We start from the raw sequence: 15,641 nt of genomic DNA, 5'->3' as shown, positions 1-15,641 counted from the left end.
AGAGGTTTTCTTCATGATGGTGTCATGTTGTAATAAAAGTCTGCGCGCGAGGCGACTTACAAGCTATGAGAATAATAAAGCTTGCGCGTGAGGCGACTTACGAGCTATAGGAATAATATAGAGTTTGCGCGCGAGGCGTCTTACGAGCTATAAGAATAATTAAGCCTGCGCGCGAGGCGACTTACGGACTATAAGAATAATAACAGCTTACGCGCGAGGCGTCTTATGAGCTGTATGAATAATGAAAGCTTGCGCGCGAGGCGACTTACGAGTTATAATAATAATAACAGCTTACGCGCGAGGCGTCTTATGAGCTGCATGAATAATAAAAGCTTGCGCGCGAGGCGACTTACGAGCTATAATAATAATGAAGCTTGCGCGTGAGGCGACTTACGAGCTATAATAATAATTAAGCCTGCGCGCGAGGCGACTTACGGACTATAAGAATAATAACAGCTTACGCGCGAGGCGTCTTATGAGCTGTATGAATAATGAAAGCTTGCGCGCGAGGCGACTTACGAGTTATAATAATAATAACAGCTTACGCGCGAGGCGTCTTATGAGCTGCATGAATAATAAAAGCTTGCGCACGAGGCGACTTACGAGCTATAATAATAATGAAGCTTGCGCGTGAGGCGACTTACGAGCTATAATAATAACAGCTTGCGCGCGAGGCGCCTTATGAGCTGTAATAATAATGAAGCTTGCGCGTGAGGCGGCTTACGAGCTATAATAATAATAACAGCTTGCGCGCGAGGCGTCTTATGAGCTGTATGGATAATAAAAGCTTGCGCGCGAGGCGACTTACGAGCTATAATAATAGTAACAGCTTGCGCGCGAGGCGTCTTATGGGCTGTATGAATAATAATAACAGCTTGCGCGCGAGGCGTCTTATGAGCTGTGAGAATAATAACAGCTTGCGCGCGAGGCGACTTACGAGCTGCATGAATAATAAAAGCTTGCGCGCGAGGCGACTTACGAGCTATAATAATAATAACAGCTTACGCGCGAGGCGTCTTATGAGCTGCATGAATAATAAAAGCTTGCGCGCGAGGCGACTTACGAGCTATAATAATAATGAAGCTTGCGCATGAGGCGACTTACGAGCTATAATAATAACAGCTTGCGCGCGAGGCGTCTTATGAGCTGTAATAATAATGAAGCTTGCGCGTGAGGCGGCTTACGAGCTATAATAATAATAACAGCTTGCGCGCGAGGCGTCTTATGAGCTGTATGGATAATAAAAGCTTGCGCGCGAGGCGACTTACGAGCTATAATAATAGTAACAGCTTGCGCGCGAGGCTTCTTATGGGCTGTATGAATAATAATAACAGCTTGCGCGCGAGGCGTCTTATGAGCTGTGAGAATAATAACAGCTTGCGCGCGAGGCGACTTACGAGCTGCATGAATAATAAAAGCTTGCGCGCGATGCGACTTACGAGCTATAATAATAATAACAGCTTGCGCGCGAGGCGTCTTATGAGCTGTATGGATAATAAAAGCTTGCGCGCGAGGCGACTTACGAGCTATAATAATAGTAACAGCTTGCGCGCGAGGCGTCTTATGGGCTGTATGAATAATAATAACAGCTTGCGCGCGAGGCGTCTTATGGGCTTTATGAATAATAATAACAGCTTGCGCGCGAGGCGTCTTATGAGCTGCATGAATAATAAAAGCTTGCGCGCGAGGCGACTTACGAGCTACTTTATGTCCCGCGCCACGCGCAGATGTTGCATGCGCGTGCGCGTAGACTTTGGTTTGTGTTATGCGCCACGCGCAGATGTTGTATGCGCGTGCGTGTAGGCTTTATGTCCCGCGCCACGCGCAGATATTGTATGCGCGTGCGCGTAGACTGTGATATGCGTGAGCATATGTGATGCGTAAGCATGTGTAATATGCGTGAGCATATGTGATGCATGAGCATGTGGTATGAGGATTCCCAACTTTGAAGTTTGGCGCGTAGCCATATGGGATATTATGAGGATTCTCAACCTTGAAGTTTGGCGCGTAGCCATATGGGATATTATGAGGATTCCCATCCTTGAAGTTTGGCGCGTGGCCATATGGGATATTATGAGGATTCCCAACCTTTAAGTTTGGCGCGTAGCCATATGGGATATTATGAGGATTCCCAACCTTTAAGTTTGGCGCGTAGTCATATGGGATATTATGAGGATTCCCAACCTTTAAGTTTGGCGCGTAGCCATATGGGATATTATGAGGATTCCCAACCTTTAAGTTTGGCGCGTAGCCATATGGGATATTATGAGGATTCCCATCCTTGAAGTTTGGCGCGTGGCCATATGGGATATTATGAGGATTCCCAACCTTTAAGTTTGGCGCGTAGCCATATGGGATATTATGAGGATTCCCAACCTTTAAGTTTGGCGCGTAGCCATATGGGATATTATGAGGATTCCCAACCTTGAAGTTTAGCGCGTGGCCTGATGCGCGCGTGCACGGCGATGGAGTGGTGACTCGTGAATGCGCGTGCATGGCGGAGGTCTCTTACGCAAAACCCAGATGGTGGTTTCCGCGGCGGCACATGCACGGCTGCGGAGTGAGAATCCGCGAGCGCGCGTACATGGCGGCGGAAGTCTGGTAATTTCTGGATCTGCAATTTTAGAGTCAGACCTGCAACTTTAGACCTAAAATCCAGGTCTGTAATCTAGATCTAGATCTGTAAATCAGATCTAGGTAGATCTGAAGCTCGGAGCAGATTTAAAACCATCACAGATCCGGAGACCTGATCATTCGAATCAGGCTGTTTCTTTTTACACAGATCTGGAAGCCTCTTTTAGATCTATAGATCTTTTTGAGCTTTAATAGAACAAGCCTTGAAGCCTTTTTCTGTAAACTTCCAGATCTGGGTTTTTCCTGGGAGAGATCTGACAGCCGAGATGAAGATCGAAGGGTAGTTCGTTGCCGTCCCACGGATGGCGCCAATGTCGAAACACGAAATGAAATCTGACCTGATCCATGACGATGTCCCCACGGATTTTGAGATGAACGAACCACGTCTTGATCTTCTTCTTCAGCTGCTAGAGACCTGCAATGGTTTTTTGGGGGTGTGGAGGTGACTGCTAAGAGATCCTAAGATCTCTTGTTTACAGACACAAAAAGTGGTGGTGGCTCTTATTGAGCATGACCCCATAATAAGGAGGTGGAGACATCCTTATATAGAGAGCCTCATGGCCACCATCATGATACCCTAATGGGCCTAGCCCAGTTAGGGTTACCTCCACAAACCCCCTCAGCCCAATAACATTGTATTAGTCCATGTAATAAAATAAGCCAAACATAATAGATTTAGGGCGTAGAACCGGGTTTTAGTACCATACCCCTACAAATGGCATCTCTAACGGGATGCACTTGCATTATACATATTGAAGATATGATATGGCACGACGACAAAAGAGGAATATCATATAATCACTCGTGATCATACTCATACTGTCCAGTTGGGGGTGTTACAAATTACAACGCCACTTTCAAGGAGTATATGAAAACCACATGGTCATTAAAAAAAGAACACTAAAAGAATCGAAATCACCGCCCAACCCTATGAGACACCTCTCATCCGATCGCTGTCGAAAAGAACAAGTTCAAAGAGGTAATTGGAGCCTTTTATTGTTCTTCCAGCTGCAATTATGGTATACCAAAAAAAGTACATGGTCAACATCACCACACAAAATATCATCAATATAGTAAACTAAATTTGAGTATTAGTTACTATTAGTTACCTTGTAAAGTAGTAATAGAAGAAATCAGCATATAACAACGTCTGGATTAACCCCGCAATCCAAGCTACAAAACCGAAAAAAACATTAATTAAGTTAATCTTTTAAGGATTGCAAATTTATGAGTTGTTTACTTGTCTTTTGAAAACCAGAATTTTTTTTTTCTTTACACCAAAGCATATTTAGTATTTTTGATGTGGTTTTGAGAGTTAGCGAGAGACATACTGATCCAATGGACAAAATGCGCTTCTGTGTAGTAACGATAGATCCAGTTTAAAATGTATAAAGCTCGGTATGCTCTGCAAAAAACCAATAACATTTAGTAACTGCAATTTTATTATTACACATTTGATACATTAAAGATATTACATAACCTGAATTGAACCATTTATTAAATATATTTTTAATTTACGAAAAAGGGAAAAAAGGACAGAAACTAAAATGTATTACCCAAGAAGAAAAACATATTGGCCGGTCAAGTTATCAATATTACTTGTTCTTTGTAGTAATACCAGCTGTGGAAGTATCGCGACTGCTTCGAGATATATAGAGAATGTCCACATCACCTGGAAATAATATTAGCAAATATAAAAACCAAAAAAGAAATGGGCATAATGATCCGAGCCCAAGCCCGACTAGGCTTAAGCTCGGCTTTTTTCATGCTTTTAGCAACTTGGCTCGTTTACCCCTACTGGAATATCTAATAATATATGAATATATATAGCAATATGTTTATTATACCTCTGTGAAAGTAAACTTGTCATTAATGAGCAAGGCCAAAAGCAAACAAGGAATCATAAGGAAATAATGGCGGAAGGTGTCTTGATCTTTATGCTATTGGTGGGATATACTGAGTACGATGATGATGATGATGATGATGATGATGATGTCTTGATCTTTATCATAGGATCTACGAACAACGCTGTGTTGTCGTATGTACCATACAATAGTGAACGAGCTACCTAGGAAGATGACCTTCATGATAGTGTTGTATATTGAATAAAAGTTAGTATACACGTCCAAGTAGCGAGTCACAAACATCAGCGCATACAGCTCCTGAGTTTTCAATGATATCCCTGATCAGTGTAACACAAGAATGATTAAAACCGGGGTTTTATATCGTATCGTATGTGATGAATATGATTAAAGCAACAGTAAATCGATTAGATCAAAGGATTAAGATCTGACCAATTAATTGCATTGCATTGCATGCATGTTTCTAATTTAACCTTCCAATGTCACATTATCATGACATCATAATTAACAAATGAAAGGTAACGTGTGTGACATAATATTATATATAATGTACGTACGTACCAGCGCATGATTTGATGGTGTGAATTTTGAGAAGTAAGACTAGAATGCTCATTAAATGTGTCATGTCACCTGCCAATGTGAATATATTCATCTTCTTCTCACTCTCTTCCTTCAAATGCACAGCCAACAATTTGTTGGTTTAATATATAGACCGGCCAAGATCGGATGTTTTGGTGTTTCTGCATGAATGAATCAATATTCGGGAGGTGACAACAATCGGGTCGGATCCTTTTTTTTTTTATTAAAAAGAAACGAATAAAATATATAGTTTATTTTGGGGGAATTGGAGTGGTTGACAATTAAACAAACTATTAAGTATTAACTACTCCAGTAAATAATATAAAATACACCTTTTGCTTGAGTGTAGTCTTATTATTATATTATTATTTACAATTATAAAATTTATTAATTATTGTTTAGTTATTTTCTTTTAAATTTTATTTTTTTGTTATTGAAGAAAGCTTGAAGTCTCCAATACCCAAGTGAGCTTTCCGAAAATGAGATTTCAAACATTTATATTAATTTGATGTTCTAAACTCTGACTCATCCTGAAACACTATCATATTATAAGTTTAAGTCTTTGAGGAAGAGAGTATCGCTAGACTTACTAATAAGATGGTTAGTATGGTGTCTTTGAGCTACCACTAGAAGTTAGTTTATAATCAAAAGCATGCTTGGGTAGAAGATGGACGACATACTTGGATAACCAAAAACAAATATTTAAGCTGGTCGATATAGTCCGTCTTCACTCTTCGATCACAAAGAGATGTCTTTTATCTTCTTTAGTTATTCTGTCTCTATAAAACTCTTGATTATTTCAATGTTATTTGAAATCACAACATTTCAACTATTAACTATATAAGGGGTTTCATGTCTTCAGATTATGAGTCTATGATGACTGTATATTTAAATGTTTTGAATTGCAAGAAACTATACTATATGAACAGATTTTGAAAATTTGTTCGTAAATTAGGTCTCAAGCCAAGTTTTTCAAATGGTTCCAACTTCCAACTTCATATCGTTGGTACTTTTTAGTAGGGGTGTGCATGGAGCGGTTTTAGGCCAAACCCATAACCATAACCAACATGCTGGTTAATAGATAACCATAACCATAACTGATTCATTATGGCGGTTTCGGTTAATCGGTTTTGTAGGTTATAGCGAGTCGGTTATGAGTTAGTTAATCGTGATTAAACCAATGTATAATTGAGCCTAAAACTTTGGTACTTAAAACACTTAAAATGACATACATAGTTAAAATATATAATTCTTATAATATTAATAATATATATTCAAACAACGATTAATGGATTAACATTTTAGTAAAACTAGATCATATAATAAAAAAATGAGAGCGTTATTAGTTTATTATCTTCTTTAATTTTCTTCAAATTATCAACCGTGTGTCTAATTATACTGCATAATGCTGAGAATCTTGAAAATGGGACGGTTCGGTTTTGGCGGGTTTGAAATTATCTTTAACCAAAACCGACCCGTATTTAGCGTGTTTCAAAAATTCATTAAACTGTCCCACTGGTTATGTCGGTTATCGGTTAAAATCGGTTCGGTTATGTCGATTATGGTTCGGTTAATAGTTATGGCGGTTAATTTGCACACCCCTACTTTTTAGAGTCAAATGTGCATGCCCAGAGTTGACATTTTACAATCAATCACAATACTCTATAGCCCAAAATTTATCATGATCCACCTATAGCAATAACCCACAAATTATTGGAAGTAACTCCTTAGGGGTTTAGCATATATACGTAAATATGTAACTATATTAGGTGCTTATGGTACGGTAAATAATCGTCATTTGTGTAGTATAAATAAGGGTTGTATCATATTGAACAAGTTGTAGTTGAAGTAAATATGTTTTTGTGTTAATTTGTGTTTTATCAATCAATTGCCCTCTTGATTTCCAACACAGATGATATTTGAATGTCAGTTATCAACTATGCTGGCTATGTTCACATGAAATACACAATATTGTATAAAAAAATATCATATTTATCCAAAACAATACAAATACTGGCCACAAAGAATTCCATACATAGAATGCCCCTCAAATAAACTCACAAAGTAAAACAAGAGAACAAAAAAACAATAAGAATCAAAGGAAAATGAGTGAATATGATGAACACTAACATAATGATGCGCGCGATAGTTGTAAATAACTTAGATCCCCACGGCATATGTGGCAACAAATACGGAAAATAGTATAGGAATGGTTGTGAATCTTATTGAAGTAGCATCTGAAGAACCGTTATCAGTCGATGGCACGGTGTTTGTTTCACTTCCTTTACCCGAAGGCGATCCTGGAGAAGAAGTAGGTGTTGTTCCTGAAGGAGAGTCAGTTGGAGAAGCAGCTGCTCAATTTTAAAACACAAAACAATGAATAAGTTCATAAATTTGAATTGGTTGGTTTTGAATATGAAACTTATGAAAAAATAAATTCTTAATTAGAGGTGACAATTTTGACTCAACTAATTCAGTTATGTTTAACGACTCATACAGGATTATTCATAAAGTTTGATTATTATTGAAATAATTTATTTCTAAGCATATTTGAGACATTGACAAAACAAAATCAGGAAAGCATGACGTACAATATCTAACAAAATAGCCATTGGATTTTCTTTTTACAAAAAGTTAATCCGATAGTAGGATGACAAGTGTCCACAAAAACCCATATCCCGTGCCACATCGGCTCATGATGTTTGTGAATCTTGCGCCAAAGTATTTAAAAAACAATCATGTGCCACGTCAACGTAGGATGTGTGTGAATCTTGCGCCAATGTATTATTCTAGATAACATGTGTTTCTGGTGAACTCTACTGTTACATTATGTACAAAAAGTTACCTGTTTTGACCGTGTTACCCACCCACCCGCCCATTTTGACATGAGAACTATAAAAAAAATTATTTTTGAATCAACTAATATGTGGACTTTTAAACTTTGAGGTAATTTTTCCATATCATTTCTAATTAAATAAATATGAAAGTATATATCCATATGTTTTATAATTTGGATAAAAACATAGTAACTAAATGTTTAGAACATTACCATTGCATCGGCTAGTTGGTGGTGTTTGAACATTGCAAGCCTTAGGCAACTCAAGAGCCTGAGTTTGGTTAATATTAAGTCCCAAAGACGAGCCACCACCATTAAGAACTTGACACAAGCATTGTGGCTCTGACTGGACCACACTAGAAAGTTGGGTACAACATCCTGATGATGGTGTTGACGTGTTGCCCGAAATGTAATTTAGGCATGGTGACAAGCTAATTAGAGCACTTGTGCACCCTGAAGACTGAGCCATTGAGCCACCATATAGGGCAGCCATTGTGATCACTAGGATCATAAAGATTGTGTTGGTTTTTTGATGTTGTGCCATTTGGGTATTTGTGGGATTTTGGTGTGTTTTTTTAGTTTAGTTTAGTTTGGTTTGAATTTGAAAGAAGATTTGAGGTTTTGGTTGAGAGAGTATGGAGGATTTTTGGTTCTATATATAGGGGGGTTGGTTTGACTGAGTTAACTCAAGGCTTCATGAGGTGTTGTGCATAGGTAACCTACCTTTCCTACCTTATGACATTGTCTAATAGCAACCAAAGAATTTTAAAATGAGAAATGTTTAGGAATTAAAAGAATTACCTTTTTAGTGAGTTCAGGTTTAATGTGAATGTGTTCGGGTTAGTATTGGTGTGGGTCCATAGGTGATCCGTTTATGACATACATTTTTTTAGAAGAATACGTGTTATTCCATAACTTAAACTGGCCGGGTATTTTATATCATAATATAAAAGCTAAAAGAGAGAGACATTAGTTTTATAGTTTATACATACTTGAGCACACTCTTACTATTATTTTTGGTTGTAAATATGTAACTATAGAGTATTGATGTGTAAATATTTGCATGCTTATTTAACATGTGAATACACGTGTCGTGTTTAGTTGCATGTGAACACTCGACTTGTTTATCATCGCAACATTTGATCATGGAACAAACAGGCAATTGTGATACATGGAATGAGATAACCATCCATTGAAATATAATGAAAAATTGAAAAGGTGTTTTTTTTTGTTTTTATATAATTAATGATTTTTATTTACCTTCGTTATATATATATACATTAATTATTTTAGCTTGTGAATAAACAGAAAATTTGAGGTGGGACAAAAACTAATGTGATTTGGTATTATAAATGACCTGCTTCATACCCACTCAAATGGAATCTGGTAAATAACTACCAAACTCTATAAACAAATAGTCAAATACCTTTTTATTTATTTGGTAGGAAATACATACACGCAAAGTAAATATATAAAAGGAGCAAAATAACAAACCTTGACCTGTTTGAGTCAGACTTGGACCCGAGTTTGGATCCACAATGCCACATCGGCGCCCACCCTTTGCGTATACCCCATAGCCTAAGTACGGTTTTTTATATACTTGGAATTGGAATCAAGATGTGTAATACAATTCACCATGAAAACATGATCTCTTGTCCATTCCATTGTTGATTATTATGATATCATCTGTTTTCTAGGACTTGTCCAAACACAAACTACATACAAACTATCAAACCGATAGCACGGTTGGTTCTGGTTCACTTTACACATCATTAATGAAAATGTAAAAGAACGTGTATATAGAACCATATATATAACATTTTAAAACCCAAAACTACCAATATTCAATCTTTCGTTCATTATTCCGTTCTATTTCAAAAATCTATAACCACATAGTACATACCAACCAATCACCCAATGTTGCAACTTATGAATAAAATATAATGTTACACACGTCTCGACGTGAGGTACGAAGAACAACCAACCAACTAAAAAACACATTTAGAGATTGGTCTTCCGTTTACCAGCAGCAGCAATACGCCTTGTAACTGATCGCATTGTAACAAACTCCTCTGCAGCTGATGGGTGTATCCCAACCTGAAAAGGCACCAACCTTTTTCAATTAAACGAGAAATAAAATATCATGAAACACAAATTAAAAAAATCCACATAAGCTAACCGTGCTATCAAATTGTGCCTTCGTTGCTCCACATTTGATTGCAATAGCAACACCCTAACAAAAATATGAGCATCATTATGAGTGGTGAAAAGCATTATTGCAATAGCAGTCTTAATTTTTTTTAAAAATTATTTAAAGGTTTACATTTAAATTTTTCCAAAAGGATTAAGAGTAATTATATTTACCTGCATAATTTCTGGTGCATCAGGCCCGCACATCGAGGCACCGATAACTTTATCGGACTCAGCACTAACGATAAGCTTCATCAGTGTCTTCTCTTGTCGTCTATGGAAATATAGAAACGCAGATTAATATTTAAATTTAATACATATCAATAATAGTTGACCCTCAACCCACTTTTCTCCATTTTGTAGAATGATATAGAAGGTTTGGTCCAAATTATTGATTTCGTCCTTATGGTTTGAAAAATTAAAAGCTACAGATTTGGGTCAAGTGAGATTATTATTCCCACTTCCAAAAATTACACTTTAACCCATTTTGTTTCTTAAATCTTAATTTTAATTACTTTATTATTATTAACATAATTATTAACATACCCAGAAATGGTGTTCTTCATTGGATTAAACGTTGATGTAAAAACCAAAATATCTCCAGTAGCCTGTTCTATGGCCTGTTCTTCACTTAATCCAACAACAGAGAGAGGCGGTATGCTGACATGGAAAATATAATTTTGGTAAAAAAACATAAAAACTGATTTTGACATAAATAAAAAGAAAATTTAAAAAATAGTGTTACCAGAAAACGGCACAGGGTACGTTGCTATGGTCAGGCTTGCTAGGTTCGTTACCGAAGACGGTTTTCTGTATGTGATAAAATAATAAAAGTATTAAATGTATTATAGATATAAAATGGAATAATAATAATAATAATAATAATCAGTAAATTCAGAGTAAAAGTTGAAATCACATACAGCAAGCATAGTTCCTTCCATCAAAGCAACAGGAGTAAGATTTATCCGATTTGTAACATCACCTATGGCCCAAATGCTAGGCACATTGGTTTGAGAATACTCATTGACCTACAAAATTCCAAATTTACCCTTTTCATACTGTTTTAATCCAAAACCAATCGTTTTCTTGTTACTTGCATTACAAGCAACATTAAAATATAAACACAGGGAAATAAAGTAAAAGGTAACCTTTATCGCTCCTGTTTTGTCTAATTCAACACCAGCAGCTTGCAAATTTAATCTCTTTGTATTTGGGGCCCGCCCTGTGACCAACAAAATGAAAAGTTCATGTCTGTTCATTCGTTTAAGTTTAACCGGACAAACGATCGAACACGAACAGTCAAATGAATAGGGTTATCTTTTCTTGATTGTGTTTGTTTATTAAAAAATGACTGTGTTCGTGTTTGTTTATGTTCGTTCGTTAATACTTAATAAACAAATGGCTCACGAACATAAAAGAACGAGCATAACTGAACGAATATAAATAAACATAACTAAGCGAACACCAGTTCAAGTAAGAGTGAACATCAATCTGTTGGGTTTAGAAAAATAGTTGATAAAACTACGGTAAATTGGAATGAGTGATATATTAATTTCATAAGACCAGAGCAAACTGTAAAGGGCCCTAAAGATTTTAATGTATATAAACGAACGTAAATGAACAAACTTAAAAACAAAAACGAACTTAAATGAACAAATGCTCACAAACAAAAATGAACGAGACACAAGGGCGGAAATTGTTGACACGGCCCAAACCCGACACGGGAAAAAAAAGGTTTTGGGTCAACAAACACTATAATTATATTTTTATTTGTGTTTTTTTCCTTTTTCCATTTTTCGGCAGATACACTTGTAATTTTCAATTCATTTTCAAGATTTCTAATAATTTTCAAAAAAAAAATTCATATCACTCATTATGTCAATTTTGTTTTTTGATAAATGGGTTAATTGGGTCGTCTTCGGGTGAGGGTTGACTCAAATGTATGTGTGTGCAGGTCGTTTACATGCTTAAATGTAAGAATTGGGATAGGATTTAGGGTTCAATTCCAATCAACCAGCTACAATTTAGAAGCATCATGTAATATTTTAAAAGTAACTATATAAAAAGGGTGAATTTTAACTAACAGCTATCTTTTATGAAGGTCTAAAATTACCAGTGGCAAAAAGTACAACATCTGCCATTAGTTCTTCACCATGATCTGTAGTAACTTTAATGCCATCCTCTGTTTTGACCAACTGAAACATATGCATATAATATAAATCAATTAAAAATATAAACATAATCAGAAAATAATTAGACAAAAATTACCTGTGTCAAATTTGTTTGTGGGTGCAAAATAATGCCTCTTCCTTCAAGATTTCTAGCAACCAGAGCTCTCATTTCGTCATCAAAACCTCTGCAATCATAATTTCACCAAAAAAAGTCAGTTTGATAATTACATGGAGATTAAGTTAATTATTTATATATTAATATATATATTTATTACCTTAATGGCAGTTCCTTCCTGAAACATAGATTCACGGTGGACCCCATCCCTCGCCATATTGAAGCAAACTCAACAGCGATATAGCTGATTAAATACAATAACTGTCATCTCGTGTACAGAAATTACATGATGAAAAAGTCAAAAAGTCAAAGTAAAAAGTCAGCATACCCTCCACCAAGTACAACAACACGCTTTGGTAACTCATCCAAGCTCAAAGCCTCATCAGATGTAATAGCTAACTCCTATAAAGAAGAGCAATATAAAATATAATAAACTGAAATCATTGATAATATTACCCAAAGTTTATACCTGCCCAGGAATATCGGGACGTTGTGCTCTGCTACCAGTTGCTATCAGTATATGTTTTGCTGAGTAGGACAGTTTGGTGCCATCCAACTGTATAACTTCCACTTCATTGGGGCCCACAATTCTTCCCTCGCCTTCAAAAAGCTTGACTCCCGCATTTGAGAGTAGGCGTTTGTATACTGCATTTAGCCTCAATATTTCCTCAGTCTACGATAAAAAAGATATATGATGAAAACACAAAATGGCAAACTAGTTGAAGAATTTTGGGTCAAACTGACCCGGCCCATTTTAACTTGTACAAAAAATTACAGATTAGTGATGCTAAAAATTGTCATTTTCGTATCACCACATTTCATTATCATACGCTATTTATAAGAATTGAATTTGCCACTGAATATCTAAGTAGAATAATTTTCAAGAATAATATAAATACAACTGAAATATGGAATAAAGTATCTAGAAATTCATATACAGAAACGGATATCTCATTAATGCTTATACAAAAACATAAACAAACAAGTTCCAATGTGTAAGGGATGACAATAGCATCAAATCTCATTTAATTCCTTCGTTCTAGAAAAGGGATTCAAATAAAAATTTTAAGATACAAGAGAAAAAATGTTTAGAAAAATTTAAACTAAATATATTAACTTGATTCACCAAATTGTATCCTGCAATTATCTTTATAAGAATTCGACAAATATGATTTAGCTTTTCCACATATTAAGAGGCTTGAAGATGAATGTTCCATTGTGCATGTCAGTACTTGTTAGAAAAACACATTGAACAAGATGGTTATATAACAAATGCAGAAACTTTATTTGACCCATTTAAAATTCATGACGGGAGGTAAAACATGAACTGAAAAAGCACAGCAGAAACTTTCCTCAACGAACCTTTTTGTGAAGTAACTTTGTCCAATCAAAATCAACTTTCTCATTCACTTGCCAGCCATACTCCCTTGCATCCTACATGAGTTGAAACAGAGATGAGTAAAATATTTATATGATTCCTCTCTAACAAAGACTACTTATATCTATTCAATAAAGATAAGATATACCCAATTGTCAATAAACATTGTATTATATAGAAAACTTATTTAGAGAACTATAATCTTCGTCATTCATAAGGGTACTAGCAGTCGTTAGATACACAACATCTCTAAACAATTCAAACTTCACAGTGTGTCATATTTACCTAAAACACCCTTTAAAAAAGAGCCTAACACAAAATTACATGGACTAAAACCAAAATAAAGATTATAAGCATAAAACAACAGTTTTACTGAATTAATAACAGCACAAAGAACCATAAATGAAAAATATATCTATTCAATACATTCAAGATTAGCCATTTTAATAGTTTGTAAAACAAAACAATCATACCCAGTAAAATCCGACACACGGCAAGCTGTTAGTAGTTAGTAGGGTATGGAGAGGGTGTGATGGGGACAAACCTTTCGTCTATCCCAAGAAAAAGAGAGGCTAAGTAAAGTATTTCAGATAACATAAAGATTTGGCTAGGATAGCGACAACCATATATAAGTACTAGTAATATAAAAGTAAGCTATTGCGTCTGCTACCATGAAGCAGTAGATAGACTATAGTAGCAACAAATAGCAATCAAATAAACAAGTTAGGCAGCACTAACCCCCTTTCACGTAACTATAGTCTATACACACCCCTGAAAAAAAAACTATAAGCCAAGACCACGCTAAGGAAACACTACGACTGGCTATATTTTATAGAAAAGAAGCTCAATATACCTCAAGTTCAGGCCCAAAGTTTGCTCCATACACCAGAATCTTCTTCGGAACACACCCACGAATCACACACCTGAAACACGCTGTAAACGTTATAACACGCACCACTAAAGTCACAATTCGAAACAAAGATTTAACAACTTACGTCCCGCCAACACCTCCAATAGTCTCCGAGCTGACCGGATGAAACGGTAGCTCACAAATCCCAACCTTACAATAACATTTATGAAACAAATATTAATAATAAATAACATTTATTACATAACTAAGCAATAATAAGTGGCATGTATATATGTATGTATGTATGTATGTATGTATACCTTAGCTCCATACTGAGCTGAAAACCTAGAAGCCCTAACACCACCACTACCAGCACCAATGACAAACAAATCAAAATCATACTGATTATTGTCATCACTCGAACCGATATCACCGTCAATCAGCATCTTCCGTGACATGATTAATATACTGAATCCACATAAAAGCAAACACGGTATCAACAATCGATCAATTAATCGTAATATATCCATTTCCTAATCCCTATTTATACAACAACAACAATAATAATAATAACAACAACAATCGTAATTTCAATTAGTTGTAAAATATATCAGATCCGAATATTACCAAATATAACAATAGGTTATAATTATAATATTATTTACCACGTAAAATTCGGTTTAATTGTGCAATAAGGATTCCGGATCAGCAGCTAAATACTCGATTGAAGTGTGTTAGGTTAATAGAATACCTTTGTACGGATGGAATTGAAGTTACTTGAATGAGAATTAGCCACGACAGGTCCGAGTCGCAAGCAATTATTATTGAGACAAAGGAGTAAGCAGTGATCTCATCTGCTTGATAGTTTTATATAAAGTGCAGGGTGTGGAAGGTTTGATTGAATAATTGATAGTGGTAACTTGATGCTGTCCTCTTCCGTTAATCATCCCTTCGGTTATGGTCATGGTCATGGTCATGGTTATGGTCATGGTCAAGGTGTCCTCGTTAATTAATTTTAGCTGAAAT

At 36.0% G+C, this 15,641-nt stretch overlaps 3 protein-coding genes across 5 annotated transcripts; all 3 read right to left on the bottom strand.

Moving 5' to 3' along the window:
* Nucleotides 1-3,383: 3,383 nt before the first annotated feature.
* LOC143536986 (ER lumen protein-retaining receptor-like) lies at nt 3,384-5,148 on the bottom strand. Its single transcript, XM_077030855.1, has 7 exons — nt 5,058-5,148; nt 4,629-4,816; nt 4,482-4,559; nt 4,191-4,306; nt 3,966-4,039; nt 3,744-3,807; nt 3,384-3,642 (listed from the first exon to the last, which is right to left on the bottom strand). Exons 1-7 carry the CDS (start codon nt 5,146-5,148, stop codon nt 3,606-3,608), a joined length of 648 nt encoding a protein of 215 aa, XP_076886970.1. The 3' UTR covers nt 3,384-3,605.
* Nucleotides 5,149-7,026: 1,878 nt separating this feature from the next.
* On the bottom strand, nt 7,027-8,657 carry LOC143537020 (non-specific lipid transfer protein GPI-anchored 5-like). Its single transcript, XM_077030895.1, has 2 exons — nt 8,125-8,657; nt 7,027-7,426 (listed from the first exon to the last, which is right to left on the bottom strand). Exons 1-2 carry the CDS (start codon nt 8,453-8,455, stop codon nt 7,236-7,238), a joined length of 522 nt encoding a protein of 173 aa, XP_076887010.1. The 5' UTR covers nt 8,456-8,657; the 3' UTR covers nt 7,027-7,235.
* Nucleotides 8,658-9,709: 1,052 nt separating this feature from the next.
* LOC143537019 (glutathione reductase, chloroplastic-like) lies at nt 9,710-15,390 on the bottom strand. Of its 3 annotated transcripts, none has more exons than XM_077030891.1 (17): nt 15,281-15,390; nt 14,936-15,083; nt 14,761-14,825; nt 14,619-14,688; nt 13,750-13,821; nt 12,857-13,060; nt 12,716-12,789; nt 12,548-12,631; nt 12,370-12,457; nt 12,215-12,296; nt 11,250-11,323; nt 11,022-11,129; nt 10,847-10,911; nt 10,648-10,761; nt 10,276-10,375; nt 10,091-10,144; nt 9,710-10,008 (listed from the first exon to the last, which is right to left on the bottom strand). In XM_077030891.1, the coding sequence occupies exons 2-17, from the start codon at nt 15,071-15,073 to the stop codon at nt 9,913-9,915; spliced, it is 1,488 nt and encodes a 495-aa protein (XP_076887006.1). In that variant the 5' UTR covers nt 15,074-15,083; nt 15,281-15,390; the 3' UTR covers nt 9,710-9,912. The 3 variants fall into 3 exon arrangements, with proteins under 3 accessions (XP_076887006.1, XP_076887008.1, XP_076887007.1); XM_077030893.1 differs by having other exon boundaries at nt 15,367-15,384; XM_077030892.1 differs by having other exon boundaries at nt 15,243-15,288.
* Between the last annotated feature and the right edge of the window lie 251 nt (nt 15,391-15,641).

The sequence above is a fragment of the Bidens hawaiensis genome, unplaced genomic scaffold, assembly GCF_021521415.1.
Source record: "Bidens hawaiensis isolate Kalapana, Puna unplaced genomic scaffold, B.hawaiensis_p1.1 tig00011076_1, whole genome shotgun sequence".
Lineage (NCBI taxonomy): Eukaryota > Viridiplantae > Streptophyta > Magnoliopsida > Asterales > Asteraceae > Bidens > Bidens hawaiensis.
Note: the sequence above shows the minus strand (reverse complement) of the source record. Positions and strands in the feature narration are given on the sequence as shown.